Source organism: Quercus lobata, chromosome 5 (assembly GCF_001633185.2).
Source record: "Quercus lobata isolate SW786 chromosome 5, ValleyOak3.0 Primary Assembly, whole genome shotgun sequence".
Taxonomy (NCBI): Eukaryota; Viridiplantae; Streptophyta; class Magnoliopsida; order Fagales; family Fagaceae; genus Quercus; species Quercus lobata.
In genome coordinates, this window is record NC_044908.1 from 62122041 (window position 1) to 62143551 (window position 21511).

At 35.3% G+C, this 21511-nt stretch overlaps 4 protein-coding genes across 4 annotated transcripts; 2 read left to right on the forward strand and 2 right to left on the reverse strand.

The window, feature by feature from the left end:
- The first annotated feature begins 5606 nt into the window (after window positions 1–5606).
- On the forward strand, window positions 5607–9813 carry LOC115990893 (TMV resistance protein N-like). The gene is made up of 2 exons (XM_031114659.1): window positions 5607–6091; window positions 9744–9813. Exons 1-2 carry the CDS (start codon window positions 5607–5609, stop codon window positions 9811–9813), a joined length of 555 nt encoding a protein of 184 aa, XP_030970519.1.
- A 3193-nt stretch (window positions 9814–13006) lies between these two features.
- Window positions 13007–14062, reverse strand: LOC115990894. The gene has a single exon (XM_031114661.1). The coding sequence runs from the start codon at window positions 14060–14062 to the stop codon at window positions 13007–13009; it is 1056 nt and encodes a 351-aa protein (XP_030970521.1).
- Window positions 14063–14856: 794 nt separating this feature from the next.
- Window positions 14857–15582, reverse strand: LOC115990895. Its single transcript, XM_031114662.1, has one exon. It carries the CDS (start codon window positions 15580–15582, stop codon window positions 14857–14859), a length of 726 nt encoding a protein of 241 aa, XP_030970522.1.
- A 700-nt stretch (window positions 15583–16282) lies between these two features.
- On the forward strand, window positions 16283–20280 carry LOC115990896 (TMV resistance protein N-like). The gene is made up of 3 exons (XM_031114663.1): window positions 16283–17338; window positions 19060–19361; window positions 19698–20280. Exons 1-3 carry the CDS (start codon window positions 16283–16285, stop codon window positions 20278–20280), a joined length of 1941 nt encoding a protein of 646 aa, XP_030970523.1.
- The last annotated feature ends 1231 nt before the right edge of the window (window positions 20281–21511 follow it).

Sequence of the window (21511 nt, forward strand, 5' to 3'; positions counted from 1 at the left end):
TCCAACAGAAATCAGATTCCTCCTCAGGTCAGGAATATGTCGAATCTTCTCCAGTAACCAAACAGACCCATTGGGCAACAATATTCGAACATCTCCCATACCCACAACATCCAAGGCTGAACCATCAGCCAAATACACCTTACCAAAATCACCTGCAACATAATTCTGTATGATTTCTCGGTGTGGAGTGGTATGAAACGAAGCTCCTGAATCCAAAATCCAATCATCAAGTGGACTGTCTACTGCAAGAAGTAATGCATCCTGTACCTCTTCTGTTACAGCTTTAGCAGAATCATCTTCATTCTTCTTCTTAGGACTTTTGCATTGATTCCTAAAGTGACCTATTTTCCCACAATTCCAGCATTGTACTTGTTGGCCTGATCTAGATTTACTTCTGTTCCGATTAGAATTTCTGGATTTTGATCTGCCCCGATTTGAATTTCTGTTATTACCTCTGCCTCTTGTCTCAAGGTTTAGGGCAGAACCAGATCCTGAGGATTCACCTGCATCTCTTTTGCGAATCTCCTCAGCCAAAATTAAATCTCGTATATCATTATACTTGAGTTTTTCTTTTCCTGTAGAATTGCTTACTGCCATCCTCATTGCCTCCCAACTGTTTGGCAAAGAAGCCAAGACGATCAGAGCACGAATCTCATCATCAAAATCAATTTCTACAGACGACAATTGATTTGTGATAGTATTAAATTCATTTAGATGTTGTGCTACTGATGCATTCTCTGCCATCTTCAGATTGAATAGTTTCTTCATCAAGTGCACCTTATTGTTTGCTGACGGCTTTTCATACATACCAGTCAAAGCCTTCATCAGATCTGCTGTGGTCTTCTCTTTTACAACATTGTGTGCAACAGACCTAGACAGAGTTAACCTGATAACTCCTAATACCTGTCTGTCAAGAAGAGCCCATTCCTCAGCCTTCATAGCCTCAGGTTTTGTCCCCAAAAGAGGCAGATGCAATTTCCTCCCATAGAGATAATCTTCAATCTGCATCCTCCAATACGCGAAGTCTGTGCCATCAAACTTTTCTATTCCAGACGCCTTTCCTGCTTCCTCTGCCATTGCACCCACTCAAACCTAACCCTAAGCTCTGATACCAGTTATAGGGAATTTAACCAAAATCCCAACCTGTGAGAAACAAAATAAATAGAGAAAACACACGTCAAAGAAAAATAATCATACGCACAAGACAATATTTACATGGTTCGGCAATTTGCCTACGTCCACGGAGTTGCAGGGATTTCACTATTATTAGGGAAAAATACAATAATGCACAAGAACACTCTCAAGAAACTCAAATCCCAATTACACCCTAGCACTCTCTCACAGAAAAAATAAGAATAGAAGCTGACTGCCTCTCTTTTCTCTCTTTTCTCTCATGCGGCTTGCTAACTAGGTTAATTGGAATTTTTTTCTTTTAATCTCACACGGCTGCACTACTTTTCAAAACCTAATATAATATATATATATATATATATATATATTAAGGTCAAAGCTGGCTGTTTAGGAATTACTATTCCTAGTTGCATTCGGTCAATAGTGACCTACTTAAAGTGGATGTGGGCTTGTGGCAATTCAAGCCACACATGGCCCACTTCAACAAACATAAGCAGCGCAATGATCATCCCAAAGCCAAATACAAATCCCAGCTCTGCACTTAGGCAATTCCAGTCAATCGAAGGCCCGGAGTATGAGGGAATATCTTCAAATGTTAGAGGTGGTGATCTTCAAAAGGCACATTTGTCTTCAAAAGGCACCTACATAATCCTTTGTTCCATTCATAGGAAGCTTCCAAAAATGTACCAAATAGCTTGATATATGGAATTAGCACAACCAATTGATTAAATGAAAGGTTTAGGATTGACAAGAAAATAAGATTAGGTTAATTTTGATTGGTTTCCCAAGAAATGATGAAATGTTTTCAGTTTACTAGATGCCAATTTTAATGCAGTAAATTGCTGGGAGCCGTTAAAGTTGTTAGTTGTAATTTATTCATTTATTTCATACAAACTTTATCCTCAACATAATGGCTCTAATATAGAAATTGATGTTGTCATTGCTACTGTTTTACAAACCATTCTCTAAGTCCTGCATGCCTGTACAATTTACGTAGCAATTTGTTAACCAAGACTTGGGATGATTTATACGTGTGCTAAACAAACAAATTAATATCTATTTTAGATAAAATTAGTCTAATCTAAGTATATATGTGTGTGAAGCTCCTTCCAACTATACAGACTTGAATTTCGGTCTTTACCCACCCACCACCTCACAAGAACTTAGTACTTGTGGAGTGATCATCGCGCCAATGATGCACGGTGATAAACCTTAAGGTTTCAAAAGGTAATAAATTAAACTTCATTCTATTTAACTAAAACTATATTGTATTTGGGGTTAATAAGCTTATAGTTTTTTTTAAAAAAAAAAACTACTTTTGAAACTTTAGACTATAATTTGTTGCCTTTGAAACTAGAGTTTGATTCGTTACTTTTTAAACTTAAAGATTTAATTTGTGACTTTTTGAAAACAGTAGATTTAATTTGTTACTCCAAAAAGTAATTTCCTTTTTTTGTAAATCATTATCAAATCGAAAATTTTATATCAAATATTTATAATTGGACCCAAAAATATAATCCACCGGGCCCAAAGGTGTAATTTGAGGCTGTTGCTCAATTCAAGCAAATAGGATTGCATTTTGCCAGGTCATTAACAGACATGAACCACTACAAAGATATGGAAGTGGAGGAAAAGTGAATATAAGGGTATATCGCAAAAAGCCTTGAAAAGAATGAAATTCTCATTAGAGGCTCTAATAAGAATCGTAGCTCGTACGATAAAAATTGAAGAGATAATGAAAGTTCTAGAGGGTAAAGACCTATGAACATGGCATTTTGATTTTTGACCTGTGGTCAAGTCTTGGTGCGGACCAAATACACCCAGCAGGTCAAGAGAGTGTAGAATGGGAGGTAGACGATAGAAACTTCGCTTCAATTGGAGTAATGGACACAGATGATGTTGGAGAAAAAGTTGGACATTATAAGCGTATACCTATGAAAGTGTGAACAAGTCTTCTCAGCTTGGACGTCGACACCAGCTATGAAATTGTTTTATCTAAATAAGTTAATCAGACTGCAAATAGTATTTTCGCTGTAGACTATCATATATAGTCTTCTTGGTCTCAAAACAACAGTTTTTATATCCTGCGAACAGGATTCACAATGGGCTACAAAAAAGGGCCAAAAATTAAGCTTCTGCTCCATGGACTAAGGCTCAGAAAATTTCCCATTAAAAACCGTAACAACATTATTTTGGGTCGGGTCATAATCCGGATCAAACACAACTAGGTTCCACAAAGCCCAACAATATCCTTGTAATGAAAGCTATATATATACATGATCCAATTCCATGAATTGTAATTTTCGGAAGAATGAAAAAGGATAGAAAAGTTCTAAAGCTATGCTGAATAAATTCTTTAAAGCTATTTGTATATGAAAACAACTTGATTTAATACTTAATTAAGATGATCTTACAATAATCTTGCTTGACAGAGCTCGCTTCAAATTGCATGGATACATTTTTCTCTTATAATGATTTTTTTTTTTCTTTTAAACGGAAATTTATTCCAAACTGTATTGCTTCTCATAAGTTCATAACTATGAACTCATATTTTCAAGGTATAGCTGAGGGAAGATTTTGAAGAAAAATATTATTAATGTGTTAGAAATATTGTATTCTCCAGTCTCCACCTCTTCCAAAACATAAGCAGAGCAATGATCATCCCGAAGCCAAATACAAATCCCAGCTCTGCACTTAGGCAATTCCAGTCAATCGAAGGCCCGGAGTATGAGGGAATATCTTCAAATGTTAGAGGTGGTGATCTTCAAAAGGCACATTTGTCTTCAAAAGGCACCCACATAATCCTTTGTTCCTTTCATAGGAACCTTCCAAAACTGTACCAAATTGCTTGATATATATATGGAATCAGCCCAACCAATTGATTAAATGAAAGGTTTAGGATTGACAAGAAAATAAGACTAGGTTAATTTTGATTGGTTTCTCAAGAAATGAGGAAATGTTTTCAGTTTACTAGAAGCCAATTTTAATGCAGTAAATTGCAGTGAGCCGTTAAAGTTGGTAGTTGTAATTTCTTCATTTATTTCATACAAACTTTATCCTCAACACAATGGCTCTAATATAGACATTAATGTTGTCATTGCTACTGTTTTACAAACCATTCTCTAAAAGTCTTGCATGCCTGTACAATTTACGTAGCAATTTGTTAACCAAGACTTGGGATGATTTATACGTGTGCTAAACGAACAAATTAATATCTATTTAAAATGAGATTAGTTTAATATAAATATATATGTGTGTGAAGCTCCTTCCTACAGACTTGAATTTCGGTCCTTGCCCACCCACCATTTCACAAGAACTTAGTACTTGTGGAGTGACAATCGCGCCAATGATGCGCTGTGATAAACCTTAAAGTTTCAAAAGGTAATAAATTAAACTTCATTCTATTTAACTAAACTATATTGTATTTGGGGTTTAATATAAGCTTATAGTTTATTTTTTATTTTTTTATTTTTATTTTATTTTATTTTAATAAAAAAAAAAAAACTACTTTTTGAAACTTTAGACTATAATTTGTTGCCTTTGAAACTAGAGTTTGATTCGTTACTTTTTAAACTTAAAAGATTTAATTTGTGACTTTTTGAAAATAGTAGATTTAATTTGTTACTCCTTAAAAAACTAATTTCCTTTTTTTGTAAATCATTATAAATTGAAAATTTTATAATAAATATTTATAATTGGACCCAAAAATATAATCCACTGGGCCCAAAGGAGTAATTTGAGGCTGTTGCTCAATTCAAGCAAATAGGATTGCATTTTGCCAGGTCATTAACAGACATGAAACACTACAAAGATATGGAAGTGGAGGAAAAGTGAATATAAGGGTATATCGCAAAAAGCCTTGAAAAGAATGAAATTCTCATTAGAGGCTCTAATAAGAATCGTAGCTCGTACGATAAAAATTGGAGAGATAATGAAAGTAAATGTTGATTCTAGAGGGTAAAGATCTATGAACATGGCATTTTGATTTTTGACCTGTGGTCAAGTCTTGGTGCATGCGGACCAAATACACCCAGCAGGTCACGAGAGTATAGAATTGACCAAATACACCCAGCAGGTCAAGAGAGTGTAGAATGGGAGGTAGACGATAGAAACTTCATTTCAATTGGAGTAATGGACAGAGCTGATGTTGGAGAAAAAGTTGGACATTATAAGCGTATACCTATGAAAGTGTGAACAAGTCTTCTCAGCTTGGACGACCAGCTATGAAATTGTTTTATCTAAATAAGTTAATCAGACTGCAAATAGTATTTTCGCTGTAGACTATCATATATAGTCTTCTTGGCCTCAAAACAACAATTAACATTCAATTTCTTCTCTCTGCCATTCCCATTCTCTCTCAAAAATCCATTCAGAAAAACCTTTTATTTTAATTTTCATTCACTCTCCTTTGCCTAATTTCATCAAGCTTTCTTTCTCTTCTTCCTTTTAGATCTTCTTAAACGTACCATTTCACTATGGCTTTTCTAACAAACAAACAAGCCTCCTCTTCCTCCATCACCCACCAATACAAATATGATGTGTTCTTGAGTTTCAGAGGGGACGATACCCGCATGGATTTTACAAGCCATTTGAATGGCTTTTTGAAGTTGAAGGGTATTCACACCTTCATCGATGATGAACTCCCAAGGGGAGAAGAAATTTCTATTGAACTTCTCAAGGCTATTAGAAGTTCAAGGAGTTTCATAATTGTATTTTCTGAAAACTATGCATCTTCTCATTGGTGCTTGGATGAACTCGTCGAAATTCTTGAGTGTAAGAAGAATGGACAAATGGTGCTACCAGTGTTTTATAAGGTGGATCCCTCAGAAGTACGTAACCAAAAGGGAAAATTTGGAGAAGTTTTAGCAAAGCATGAAGTAAATAATATAAAGAAGGTGCAAAAATGGAGGGAAGCTCTAAACAAAGTTGGTAGCATATCTGGTTTGACCTATAAGGACAGGTATTTAATTATTGCCCTTTCACTTTTTTATTTTATTTTTTTTATTTATAATTTTCAATTGCATGTCTAGTCACTAAATTTTAAGTAAATTAACACCAGTTACCACTAATTTTTTTCATTAATGGCTTTAATTTTTTTTTGGGTCAAATTATGAAAGTATTAATTTTTAATTGCTAATCTAGTGGCTACAAAGATCAATGACAAAACATAAGAATATACAATTAGGATAATCTTACCAATTAATTAGGACTTTCTTCCGCAATATTTAGAAAGTTTTCGAAAAAAGTACTTAAAATTTTGTAAAAACATCAAAAGTAGGTCCCTAATAACTTGTTTCCTCACATGCATCTATAAAATTTATGTAATTTACTTTTATTAACAACTAGTGTTATGCATGTTTGATGCAAGGTATAATCAAAAATCATATTTAATGTCCGTTTGGAATTCGCTTTATTTTGCTAAATTGAAAACTTTTTACTGAAAGTATTATAAATAAAGGTAAAAGTTAGCTGAAATAGTATAGTGAGACCCCTAAATAATATAAAAAAGTGCAATGGAATCCATAAATAGTAGGAAAAATAAGTTGAAATGTAAAATAAGTTGGCAAAAATAATTTATGCCAAATGCACACTTAAACTAAAGAATATACTTCAATAATAATGTTAAAAGTGAATTGTAAATTAGATAATAAAAATTTACTTAAGTTACATGGTGAATACACACCATGTAAAACCAAGTTTAACATAGATTATAAAATCATTTAAATAAACAATGAAACGTGTTCTAAATTTCTTGAAATTTATAATTGACTTTTTATCAAAATATTATTTATATATTTTCAAATATTTTGTAATACAGTTTTACTTAAAAGTAAACTACATTAATATAATTTTACTTTATTTATAATAAGCGAAAGGGTGGAATTATATCATACAAATGTCAATACTTATATTACGCTATATAGTGCAACCATGACTTGTACATAATTAAACTTTTATTATTAAACCAAAAATTTGTGGTAGGCCATTAACATAATATAAAATAAATAATGAAATTTCTCTCAAAATTTGAAAAACTCTTTGGAGTAGAATTTTAATTGGGTAACTTTTATTTAAAATTTTTTGAAACATTGACGATAGAGTTCAACTTAGAGCATCTATGAAATTGTTATAATTTACTTATAATACACCAAATGACCTAAAGAGAAAAAAAGAAAAAGAAAAATATAAACCAAATAAATAAAGAGGAGGGCATCCACTTAGCACAACTACAATGTAGGATACAATTTTTATTATATAGTATATGGTATGATATAATTTGGACATAAATTCATATAAAATTAACTTTATTGCATTTTTTTGGTGACAATAATTACTTGATTGATTATTTTATCATTTTAAAAATTTTATATAGTGTACCAAAGGTTTTATAATTTCACTAACAACATAAATTATACAATTTAGTATTTAATTTATAATTAACCACTTTTTTTTTCTTTTTCTTTTTTTTACGGAAATTAACCAAAACTTTTAAAGGCATAGGAACTTGGCTCAAAGAGAGCATGTCACATGTTGCAACTTGCAACCACAACTTTTAGGGTCCAACTTTTGTTATATATGAGTCGTTGATTTGCATAATGTGCATAAATGTTTTATGAAAAGGTAATATGAATATACCTATTATAATTAGTAAAACATTTCTCTATTATCAAATGAATAAAAATTTAATTGAGAACTTACAAGGTAAAGCATAAAAATAACCATTTCCATATAATATTTACAATATAGTCAGCTATGTTAGAAATTTGACAAATTTTCTCAATATCCAAACTTTATCCTCCTAATATCAAATCAACGGAAAAGGTATCTAAAAAATTTATAAGTTAGACAAAAACAAATAAAATGAAACAACTACTTTCTAGACCTAAAATACATCAAAACCTTGATTAAGGGGAAAAAAGTCACCTCTAATACCTAAAATGTAGAAGACGTATCTCAAAATTTTATAAATAAAATAATGTAAATAGCATAAAAAATTTTCCAAAACCAAACCCTTAAAAAAAGCATGATTCAAAACCTAAAAGGAACACACACACACACACACACATATATATATATATATATATATATTTTTTTTTTTTTTCTATTCCCTATAAAAAAAAAAAGTGTATGTATGCAAACACTTTCAGGATCTAAAGTCCAAAAAAAAAATAAATAAATAAATAAAAAATCACATCAACAACCAAATTTCTCTCCCTAATATCCAAAACACAAAAAACATATCTCAAAATTTTAAAAATCAAAGAGTAAAGAAAGACTTCCAGGACCCAAGACCGAACAAAATCTTGAAAAAAAAAAAAGTCATAACTTTTAATTTGTAATATCCAAAAAGAAAAACGCATCTAATTTTTTTTTTTTTTTTCATTCAAGACATACCTCCGGCAATATCAAAGTTTGATAGGCTGTAATAGTGGATTATGATTGATCTTGCTAATTCCTAAATATTATAACATGGCTCTACTTAATGATTAAACTATAAAACACGCATGAAAAATATTAAGTTACTAATTATTCAAGTAAACCTGTATGCACTTAGTAACAAAAAAAAGAGTATGTTGATGTTGTTATGTAGAAGCAATCCAAAAACACTAGTATTATTATTTTCATGTGTGTTCTAATAAGTATTATTGTTAACTCAAAAAAAAAAATCCAAAAATAAAAGTGTAGCATTAATTGCAAAAAAAATTATCAACCAGTCAAATAAGTACATAACACATCAAACAACTCAAAACTGTATTTTCTTGCCAAACTATTATCTAGAAAATGGCACTAATACATCACACACACACACACACACACACACACACAATCAAAATTTAGAGAAAATTTAATTCGATTTTTATTGAATTTTAAATTTTGCGCTATGTGTTCCATTTAATTTTTAATTTTGTGCCAAGTGAATTACTGAGTGTAAAAATCGAAAAGTCCAAATCTAATTAGATTCTAAATTGGATTTCAATTGGAGTCCAATTTTCCGCCAAGTGTCCTTCTAAGTTTTAATTTTTGTGGCAAGTGAATTATTAGGTACAAAAATTGAAGAGTCTAAAACCAATTAAATTCTAAATCATATATATATATATATATATATAAAGCTAATAGCATGTAATCTCTTCTAAAAACAATGTATAATTTGAACCGTATAATTGTAATTTTTTAAAGTTGTATCCGTGCATATGCACGGGATATACACTAATTAATAATTAAAGCTAACAAAAGCTACAGTAGTTGAGGCCATTTTGAGTGTGTATGTTTTGTAATTTGTAAGTATTTATAGAATTTGATTCTCTCTACTTTTAGTTACCACCTTAGTCTCTTGATTTAATTTTACCAAAAACTAGATATGGATAAAATAATATTAGTAGTAAATAAACATAAATTAATTTGAATGTGATAGCTGGGTAACATTATATCGCTAACACTTGGAAACTTTTCGGCCATAAGCATAACATTGCTAACATAAATGAGACGTGACAATCAAATCAACAATAACAAAGAATCTGTAAGCAAAACATAGAATGAATAGAGGGGAGAGATACAAAAGGGGCAATACGAAATTAAAATGAAAATTTAAAACAATAGAGGAATGGTTGTAGGAAGAATAAGGTTAGAGTGGGATATAATGGAGGAAAGAGCCGAGTTTACAATGAGAAGAGGAAAGGTTAAAAAATATTGTAATGCAAGAATTTAAGAGATCATGCAAGTAAAAATTGAATAAAACATTATAGAGATATAAGTTTTTTTTTTTTTTTGATGCGAAAGATAGATATACTTTTATTGTGACTACGAAAAAGAGTTTACATCATGGATAAGAGCTTGCATAATACAGCAAGGATCCTCTTCAATCCACGCAACATAATCATTTATGCTAGATGCATTTTTTGCTAAAATATGGGCCGGCATGTTTCCTTGTCTCCACACGTGAGAATACTCAATACTTCTAAACTCTTTGCTAATGTCATGAATCCCTTGAGTCACAGCAGCTATTGAAGATGGGGCCCGGGAATAGTTACATAAAGCATTATACACAACTGTTGAATCACCTTCCAGTATAACATCCCTAACACCGACGTCCTTTGCAAAGAGCAGGCCCACCTCGACCGCTTTGGCTTCTACCTCTGCTACTCCTAATGGCAACGGGATCTTCCTGCTTAGAGCTGCTTCAAGCCTACCCTCACTGTCACAGATTACTACCCCAACACCCATTGCTTTCTGTTTCAAGAAAACTGCTCCGTCAACGTTGATCTTGAAGAGACCATCCCGTGGAGGAGTCCACCTAACACTCTGCTGAGGCGCCGGAACAACTGGTTGGTCATGTAGAATCGCCGCTCTGTACTCTCGAAGATACTCAGACGCCCAACTGAAGATCTGCCTCCCCGTCTTACTTACTCCGCCGCACCTAACCTCATTACGGTTGTGCCATACTGCCCATGCCGTCGTGGCAACCTGAGCCACGTGCTCCTCACCCACATCCTCCTGCATTAGCAGCTTCCACATTACATCTAAGAAGGACAGGGATGAACCACCCAGTGCTGGAAACACCATCTTGGAGCACTCCCTTGCCTCTTTAGATTTTCGACATTCCCACAGGACATGAAACACCGACTCCGGCACCTCTTTGCAATCTTCACATACCTCATCCTGGACTATTTTCCGGCGCAACAAGTTGTCCTTCGTCAGCAAGGCATTACGGCATGCACGCCACATAAAATGGCGAATTTTGTGAGGTACAGGGATGCTCCAAATCCTTCTCCAAAAACTCCTCAATTTGCTAGCATCCGACGGGGCACCTTTATTAGGCGATGAGAGCAGGTTCACAGCCAGCTTGTACGCACTCCTCACCGTAAATCAACCATTCGGTGTTTCGGACCAAATAAGTTTATCCAGTGGTAGCCGGGCACTAATGGGGATGCTTTTGATAATGTCAGCCTCGTGTGGTAGAAACATAGTGTCAATAACCTCAGTCCGCCACTCCCCTTTTTCACTATCTAGCAATTCTGCCACCCTGGTGTCCGCATGTAGGAAAAGCCTTGGAGTAATAATTTTATGTGATGGAGGAATAGGCAGCCATTTGTCCTCCCATACTCAAATGCTTGCTCCATTCCCAACACTCCACTTCAAGCCTTCTTTAACTAATGATTGGGCTGCCATAATACTTCGCCACGAGTATGATGGATTATTGCCAAGTGATGCATGGATAAACTCACACCTTGGGAAATATTTCGCCTTCAACACTCTATAAACTAGAGAGTCATGGCCTACTTGGAGTCTCCACCCTTGTTTCGCCAACAAAACCAAATTAAAAAGTTTAAGGTTCTTAAAACCCATACCTCCATCTGACTTTGATTCACACATTTTGCCCCAAATCAACCAAGGGATTCTATTTTCGTTCTTCACTTGGCCCCACCAGAACTTCCTTATCATAGCCGTTAACTTATCACAAAGATTATCTGGCAGTTTAAAACAGCTCATAGTGTAAGTTAGTACAACTAACGCCACTGCTTTAATCAATATTTCTTTTTCGGCTTTGGATAACATCTTCTCTTTCCATCCAGACAATTTCTTACCAAGCTTTTCCTTTATATCATTAAAGGTGCTGCGTTTGTTTTTGCCCACAAGGGACGGCAAGCCAAGATATTTTTCATGTTGCTCGATTACTTGAGCACCAAATCTTCTTTTGATCTCCTCCTGGATCTCCTTCGGAGTATTACTGCTGAAAAATAGGGAAGTTTTTGCTCTATTCAGCTGCTGACCCGAAGCTTGCTCATAAACCCCCAACACTCTTTGCAAGGCGTCACATTCTGCAATAGTTGCTTTGCAAAAGATAAGGCTATCATCAACAAAAAATAAATGGGAGAGCTTAGGACCCCCACGACAAATAGCAATCCCCTCCATACTGCCATTACACACTGAAGCTTTAATCAAAGCTGATAACCCTTTTGCACACAATAGAAATAAGTAAGGTGATAGGGGGTCTCCTTGTCGGATACCCCTGGAAGGAATAATGCGACCTCTAGGGCGACCATTGATCTTGATAGCATAGGATACAGTAGTAATACATTGCATGATCAAACTCCTCAATTTAATATCAAATCCCAATTTCTCCATAATTTTCTCCACAAAAACCCACTCTACCCTATCATAAGCCTTACTTATATCAAGTTTAATGGCCATCTCACCCACCTTACCCCCTTTTTTCCTACTAATATGATGCATAGTCTCAAAGGCTACCAGAACATTATCCGTGATTAACCTTTCATGTACAAAGGCACTTTGGGTATCACTAATAATGGATGGGAGAAATTTTTTCAGCCTGTTTGCTATTACTTTAGAAGCTATCTTATAAGTTACATTGTAAAGACTAATCGGCCTATAATCAGAAACATGTTTCGGTTCATTTATTTTTGGAATAAGCACAATATGAGTCTCATTAAAATTTGGAGGAGACATACCATGATTGAGGAAGTCTAACACTGTACTTGTTACAACTTCACCACAAGTATTCCAAAAATGTTGGAAAAAAAGGGGGGGGGGGGGGCATACCGTCGGGGCCAGGGGCTTTCAGGGGGTACATCTACTTCAAGGCCAATCTCACTTCCTGTGCCGTGTACACTCAGGTCAGATCAACATTCATAGCATTTGTAACTTTCGGTTGGACTGCATGTAAGATTTCAGAGAACTCATCTGGCTTGCTTGAAGTAAAAAGCTTCTCAAAATAGGCCACAGCGACTTCCTCAATCTTCGACTCATCCTCCTGCCACCTCCCCTGCTCATCAACTATACCATCAATATAATTTTTCTGGTGCCTAACCGAAGCTTTCGCATGAAAAAAACTAGTGTTCCTGTCGCCTCCTTGAAACTAGTTCAATCTTGATCTCTGTCTCCACATTTCATCTTCTTTCTCTAACCAACTGTTGAGATTAGCTCTCGTGGTCCTTAACTCGCCAATCATACCAAAACTAGATGGCTGTAATTCCAACCACTCCAGTTTCTGTTGAAGCTCAGAAATTTTCCTTCCCACGTGTCTAAACTCCTCCTTATTCCAAGTCTCTAGGTCATGTCTGCAATGCTCCAAACAACTCTTCAGTACACCCTCTGCACCTGAATGTTCCCCCATCTCCCATGCAGCTTTAACAATCTCCTCACACCTACTATCCTTCAGCCACATCGATTCGAATCTAAAACTCTTTCTTATTTTCTTTTTCTTCCTTTTTGGCACAAGATGAAGTGAGAGTGGTGAGTGGTCAGATGCCGATGAAGAGAGATGGTACAATTTTGCAGCTGGAAACAAATCCATCCAATCCTTGTTAGCCAACGCTCTATCAAGTCGTTCCCGAATATGCATCCCATCCGCTCGATGATACCACCAAGTGTATTTCGGTCCAATGAAGTCCACCTCCCTGAAACCACAGTAATTTATAGCATCAACAAAATTCTCCATCTGCCTCCTTGGTCGTGCACGGCCACCTTCTTTCTCCGTGAGTCCCGTAATTTCATTAAAATCTCCAATGGCGAGCCATGGCACCGAGGACGTTCCCTTAAGGGATTTTAACTTGGCCCATGACTCCGGTCGTTGCGCTGTATCAGAATTACCATAAAACCCGGTGAAATGCCAGCTACCGCCATCCCATCCTCCTTCTATCCAAGCATCTATGTGATCCTGAGAATATGTTTTAATCTTCACAGTGATTCCTTCCTTCCACAACAGAGCTAACCCACCTGTACTTCCATCACTAGACACAATTAAACCATGTTTCATCTTACATCGATCCTTTACTTTCTCTAACCATTCCCTTTTCGACTTTGTCTCCATCAAAAACACAATCTTGGGCTCTTCCTTATTCACCACCTTTTCCAAGGCTTTAACTGTCCGGAGGTTCCCAAGCCCCCGGCAGTTCCAGCTTAAGAGACTCATTGGTCTCGGTGGGGTTGCCCAACAACCTCCGCCGTTTCTGTACCATTATTTTCCTCTGCAACTTTCTTCTTTTTTCCATGCAAGTTTACGTCAATGAGGTCTCTGTCTGAGCTTTCAACTTTTCGCTTCAGCCCAACATCAACACTCATCGTTTGATCCATATTAGTTGATGGGCTTTGTCTCACCTTTCTTTTCCAAGTTCCCTCCTTTAAGCCCAAAGCCCCTTTGTTTGATACAACATTTCCGGACCCCTCACTAAAACCATTGGGCTTTGTATTTTGTTTCCCCTTGCTTCCACCTTTATTGGGCTTAGCTTTGTCTTTCATTCCTTTCAAGCCCAGATCAGCCCAGCCCACACTAAATTCAAAATTAGTCAGCACTTCATCAGCCTTTAATTCTACCAGCTTTCCATTCCGATCTTCCTGCTGAATTTCCAATCCCGGATCGTCCTCCATGATCACGACATCAACTAGATTCACGCTGCTATCAGTGCAGTTTGCCGTTTTTTCAGTAACTGCAGCCTTAACATTCGGTCTCCTAGGCCCGTTACAAATCTCATCATCAATTGCTTTTAAAGTTTCCTCAAAATCTGGGATTTGCTCCCGAGATTCCCGTACAGCCACGTCATGCATACGTTCACCAATCCTCTGCTCATCTCCACCGTCGTTTACCTCCATTAACGCCGTTGTCACAGTTTCAGGCACACCGTCTGGTGCGCATACAGACACAGGATCCACACTACTCCGGTTCTCCATCACCACAAGACCCGATTTCGCATTCCCAGTAGCCGTTGACTACATCTTCATCCGTCGTGGTTGGTCGAAACCTTGCACCTCAACGACTGATTTCCTGCCATGGTTGAACTGCGGAGCTCTAAGCCAAGGTCCGAATTGTTGTTCCTCGACCCTTAGCGCGCCTTTACTGTTCAGCCATAGCAAGCAATCCTTATCGTCATGGGAGAGAAGCCCGCACCAGTAGCAAATGTTTGGCAGCCGTTCATACATGAACGCTGCCCATCCTTCACCTGATTGATCCCATGATATTTTCCACCCTCTACACAACGCTTTGGTTATGTCCACCTCCACTCTGACCCTCATAAAATTCCCACCCTTCATCTCGCCAGAATCCTTTGGCCTAAAAACTCTTCCAATAGTCTCGCCGATACTCACCGCCGCTTCCACCGTTAACAACTGAAATGGAAGGTTATGAATTTGAATCCAGAAGGTGGTCGTCTTAAACTCTATATCTTGGACCGGTATCGACCCATCGTACCGCTGCACCACCACCAAATGCCTATCAAACGCCCAAGGTTGTCCCTGCATTACCTTTTCCGCATCTGCTTCCATCTCAAAATCGAACAAGAGGACATTGTCTATGCCCTCACAAACCTCAAAACTCCCTCTAGTACGCCATAATGGTCTGAAGGTCTTTGCCACCGCCTCAACGTTTACGTTTCTCCGGGTAAAAAATTTCGCAGCCAAAACCGCGCCAGTTGCCTTTTTTTCCTTTGTCAGATCCATTTTTACTTCTTCCTCCTTTGTTAGCGAGAGACTCCGCCACCTATTGGTTAATTCCTCCATTCTGAAACTACTGCCCCACCAGAGCACAACTTACCCCAGTCTACTACACTAGAGACAAAACCCTCCTAGTAGCTACGTTACTAGAGGGACCACAGCCTCCTTCACAAAGAAGGGAAACACACTGCTACAGTAGAGAGAGGAAAAACTACTCCCTACCGAGAACCGAAGCTAAAAATCAATCTAGCTAAATAATAACTTTTTTTTTTTTTGAGTGAATATAGAGATATAAGTTGAGAAGTCATATATTGCCAAAAGATATATGGTATGATTGATAGGTTACAATGAGGTTAGAGAATGTGTAAAGTCATGGTGTATTATCGAATATATTAATATTGTATATATATATATATATATATTTAGTGGCATGGCCGATGGTGTGGCTTAACATGAGTGTAAAAAAAATTAAATTCTACACTTTTACTTTTATATATTATTATATAGATGTAGATATAGATTATATGATATTTTGGTTGTAGTGCATAGACGAAGCATCTTGAATTTAGTCCTTTTCATGTATTTCTATTTTCTGTTCTAACTTATTACATACTTTTTATGTTATGTAAATGACAGTTGCAGCTGCTCTCAATTTGAATTTATTGAAGAAATTTTTAAAGAGATCTCAAGTGCTCAATTAAATCACATGAAATTATCTGTTGTAAAATATCTTGTTGGAATAGATACTCGTGTAAATGACGTCATAAGTCGGTATTTAGATATTAAATCGAATGATGTCCGCATTGTAGGGATCTTTGGCCTTCCTGGAGTGGGTAAGACAACAATTGCAAAAGTTATTTTTAACACAATTCATTATTGTTTTGATGGAAGCAGCTTTCTAGATAATGTTAGTGAAAAATCAAGGACAATTGATGGCTTAGTTCAATTACAAGAGACACTTTGTTATGAGATCTTAGGGTATCAAAATTTGAAGGTGGGGAGTATATCTAAAGGAATCAATGTGACAATTGAAAGGCTTCATCGTAAAAGGATTCTTATAGTTCTTGATAATGTTGAAAAATTGGATGAGATAGAATTTTTTCTTGAAAATTATGATCGGTTTACTTCTGGAAGTAGAATCATTATAACCACAAGAGACAAACACTTGCTTGATACTCTTACAAAAAATATTCATGTAATGTACTACAAGGTGAAGGAGTTAAATAAACGTGAAGCTCGTAAACTCTTTTGTCAAGAGGCCTTTGGAAGAAACAATTTCAAGGAAGATTATTTAGAACTGGTCAACCAATTTATAGATTATGCCAAAGGTCTTCCATTAGTTCTAAAAATAATTGGTGCAGATTTGTATGGAAGAACTAAACATGAATGGAAAAGTGCGTTAGACAAATACAAAAGAATTCCCAAGGGAGAAATTCAAAAAATACTCAGAATAAGCTATGATGGATTGGACCAAACTCAACAGGAAATTTTTCTTGATATTGCTTGTTTTCTTAAAGGATTCTGCAAAGATGAAGTTGTAGATATACTAAGAAACATCAATCTCCATGAACCATATTATGATATTGCAAGACTTATTGATAAGTGTCTTATAATTGTTACTAAAGATAACAAACTATTGATGCATGACTTGATTCAACAAATGGGTTGGGAAATTGTTCGACAAGAATCACCAAAAGTGATCGAGAAGCGTAGTAGGCTATTGTGTTATGAGGATGCTCCTGAAATACTAATTGAAAATATGGTATGAGTTTTTTTTGATTTACTTTTTTCTATTTTTTCACAAGGGGATTTAGTCATTTTTATTCCTTTTATTTTTTTAATGTTTAAGAAAATATAATTTTATGAGCATGGCTTTTGTTTAAAGTTTAACAATCTATTATTTTTTGGTGAATTATTTTCTACATTGTGGTTGACTTAATTTTTTGTTCAATTAGGAGTCATATGAAATTCGAGGCATAGCAGTGTGCTTGCCCAAACCAAAAAACATGAAGTTGAATCTAGAAAAAATGAAGAATCTCAAATATTTGAAAGTTTGCAATGTAATTTGTGAAGACCTTCAATCTCTTCCCAATGGGTTGATCTTACTTGATTGGAATGAATTTCCTTTATCTTCCTTACCCTCCACCTTTGAACCTAAAAACCTCGTTGTACTCAAGATGCGACAAAGCCACATAAAATTGGACGAGCATTTCGAGGTATGATCATTAGCATTTATAAATTCATATTAGGCTTTTGTTAATGAGTGCTCTTAGAGTCTTAGGGAACAAGTTAAGGTGCATTTTTTTTTTTTTTTTTTTTTTGTGGTTAAAACTGAACCATGCATTTAGTACTAAATTAAATAATATTTTTATACATTTTCAATGAACAAAATCAATTTGAAAAAAAGAGTAATGTTACATGCACTACAAGTTTTATTATATTGAGTGTACAAATTGATCAAATTGATGAGTTACCAGTCATAAAGAGACAATTCAGATATTTATTTATGAGTTAGTTGAAGCCCGACATTTACATTCATTATTACATTAGTTTGTAGAATTTATATTGTAATACTTGTAGTATCTTTAGCATTTTTTTTTTCTTTTAAATTACAATAATTTGTAATTGAACATGTTGTATTTCTCAATCTATCCTCTGAGCCTATCATATTAAATTTTTTTCCCTTTTACTAATAAATTTCAAAAAAATATTTCTTCTTTCTACAGAGGTGTCGATTCGAAACATTGATATATATGGATTTGTCATATTGTAAAAATATTACAAAGGTACCCGACTTATCATTGATTGCCCCAAACATAAAGGAATTGAACCTTGAAGCATGCATAAATTTAGTTGAGGTTCATCAGTCCGTTGGACTTCTTGAAGAGCTTAAATATTGGAATCTATGGGGATGCCAAAATCTTATAATTATACCAAGAATCCTCAAGTTGAAATCTCTAAAAGAGTTTTATTTCTTTGGTTGTGAAAGTCTTGAGCAAGGAATAGAAGCGTTGTTTTCATCAGTAGGATATCTCATTGGCCTTCATAGGTTAAGTATAAGTTTAAAAAATGTGAAAGAGGTTCCAAGTAGCATCTCTGATTTAAAAAATCTTTGTTTTCTCTGTATGGATTATTGTGACAATTTTCCAAAAGCCATGGATACTCCTAATTGTTTCCCCAAATTAGAAATTTTAGTTATCCGTTACAGCAACATTACTACCCTCCCTGAAATCAATATTAGATTTCAGAAATTAAAAATTCTTCTCTTTCACCACTGTTGGAACCTTCGAGAAATTCCAATGCCTCCACCACATCTAGAAGGTTTATGCATAGAAGGGTGTGCTTCCTTGGATTCACAATCAAGAAAAAGATTATTGAGTCAGGTCTCTCCCTTTCTCATAAAAAGAAACAATTTTGTTTAACTTTCCCAAGTATAATATATGACTAAATTTGCTAAACTGAAGTTTCTTAAATTTGCATCAGTTTGGAGAAATGGTTGGGCTTCCACAAAATATGGTAGGTTCAAGGGGATCATTGCATCAGGACTCTATTTCTGAAAAGTGCTACAATACATCTAAAATGTGTTCTACATCTGACTCTGTTAATGATGGATGTGGGTTTCAGTTTGACCTTGTCCTTCCAGGAACTAAGATTCCAAAGTGGTTCAACCATCAAAGTGTTGGAAACTCCATATCATTCTCGGTTGGTTCAGAATCTCTAGCATTTGCTTTCTGTGTTGCTTTAAAAATAGAACTGAAGGATATTGTGGCAAGTCGATCTGAAAGGTTTTTTTGTTCTGTCTACATTTTCTTCAAAGGTTATAAAAAATGGTTCTTTTCATGTGAATTTTTTTTAGATTCATCATCTTTAATGTGGTTTCAATATCGAAGCAATAGCTCATTTGACGGCATAGTTTTAGAGGATTGCAACAACATTAAGTTTCTATTTGAAGTTTCAAATTATGATCGAAAAAAGGCAAAAATTACAATAGAAAGGTGTGGGGCCCATGTAGCATGCATCTGTCCTTCTCAGAATCCTAATGTAGATAAGATGGCCTGCATAAGAATTCATGAAAGTTTAAGAGTGTCCTTTGATGAAAACTTAAAAATGTTTTTACATAGGGTTGCTGCTCAAAACCTTGTCAGATTCTCAAAAACCCATTGCCCTCTCTGTGAAATAGCAGAAGATTCCCTTTTACATCTATTTCAATGTTGTCCCTATGCCAAAGGAGTGTGGTATGGTGGTAGATGGGGTTTTCGAGTTGAAATGATCCGAGCTCAAACTGTGTTGGAATTTGTTGAACATATAATTGACCCCCCAAGTGAGTTACTCGCAGAAAGAATCACCAAAGATGAGTTCACACTATATGCAGTAGTGGCAATGAAAATCCTTTGGATGGCACAAGAGGAAGCTTTGGTTTCAAGCACTAAACCCACCATAAACCAATTAGTCCATCGTCTGAACAAACAGTATGACTTTTACTTGAGACCACTCACCAAAGAGCAAAACAGGGGAAGTGCTTGGACCAAACCACTTGATCAATTGGTAAAGCTTAATTTCAATGCATCATGTGATCAAAACAATGTAGGCTTGGCTGTGGTTCTCAAAGATCAAGACGGGAATGGGAGAGCTATCAGACGTGGCATAAACATCAACAGCAAGATGGGAATGCCAGTGGCCAAAGAGGAGCGCAAATTGTGGTAGAGGGTACAAAGGTAAGCATTCCATGTATTTGATAAAATGTTTCTATGGGCTGAATGAATGAACTCACTTCTTTCTTTTCTAGAGAGGAGATTTAGTGTATATATATAATGGTAAAATATGGTAAAGATTAAACAATTGGATTGCTATTTCTCTTTCGTTTTTGTAGTCAAATGAATCTCCTCTAGAGACACTCTTTATTTTGTTAGGTTGTTGTTGAGTATTTATCTTTTAGATTGTTCTATTTGAATTGCAGAAAACTTCATTGTAAATCCAGCTTGCAAGCCAAATTCTACTTTGGCTTTGGCTTCATCTTCATTTGGAAATCTGGTTAGATCAAGAACATTTGATGCTTTTTCTTAGGAAGTACATTCTCTTATTGCTTATTTTCCAAGCTAAATTCTATTAGCTTCATCTCATGTGCTGTCAGGTGCTTGTTTTATGAGTGCAGATTTTTATGTGGCTGAGTCCATTGTGTCACTAGTAGAAGATTCATGAACTGGGGTGTGATCAGCCATCAAGCACTTTGTAGAATATGCCAAATGTCAGATTAACAGCTAGAGGTAGACCTTCTGGAATTGCCACTACCGATTGTGACTGCTTCAATGACATGCATGATTAGCCATCCTACACTTCATCTCTAATACTTTGAGTTTAACATATGTCTAGAGTAAGAAAATTTAGAGTATCAGAGCAATAAATGTTCTCTCATTTCATTTATTAAAAATTACATATTGTGGTTTTTTCAGTTTAATTTTCTGTTCATTTCTTTTTACATAATGTCTATGATTTCAACCAACATCAATGGATAGTGGTTAGCTTAAAAGAAATATTGTAGCTTAAAAGAAATATTGTTGCTTTAAGTCATACTTAGTATAACCAAGCTACTTGTCTTGTGATGTTACTCTCAAAGTAAGGGGCTGCACCTTGTTGGTGGTAGAGGAGACGTGATTGATCAAATTTATAATTCTCATGATGATGTTTCAATCTTCAATCCTTTTTCATCGTAAATGCATACATATGTGAAATTTAGCGTTCATAAATTATTGAGTTACATATTGATTTCTTTTATTCTTTTCCTCTTCTGTTACAACATTAGCAGCGATTATTCTTTGGCTTTGCCTTTTGTGGAGACCCCTTAGAAGATTGGCTTTTAGTGTCACTAGAAAGGTTCCTAAGTCCCTACATGCAACCCATGTAGTTGAGTCAATTTGTTATCATTTACTTTCTGCTC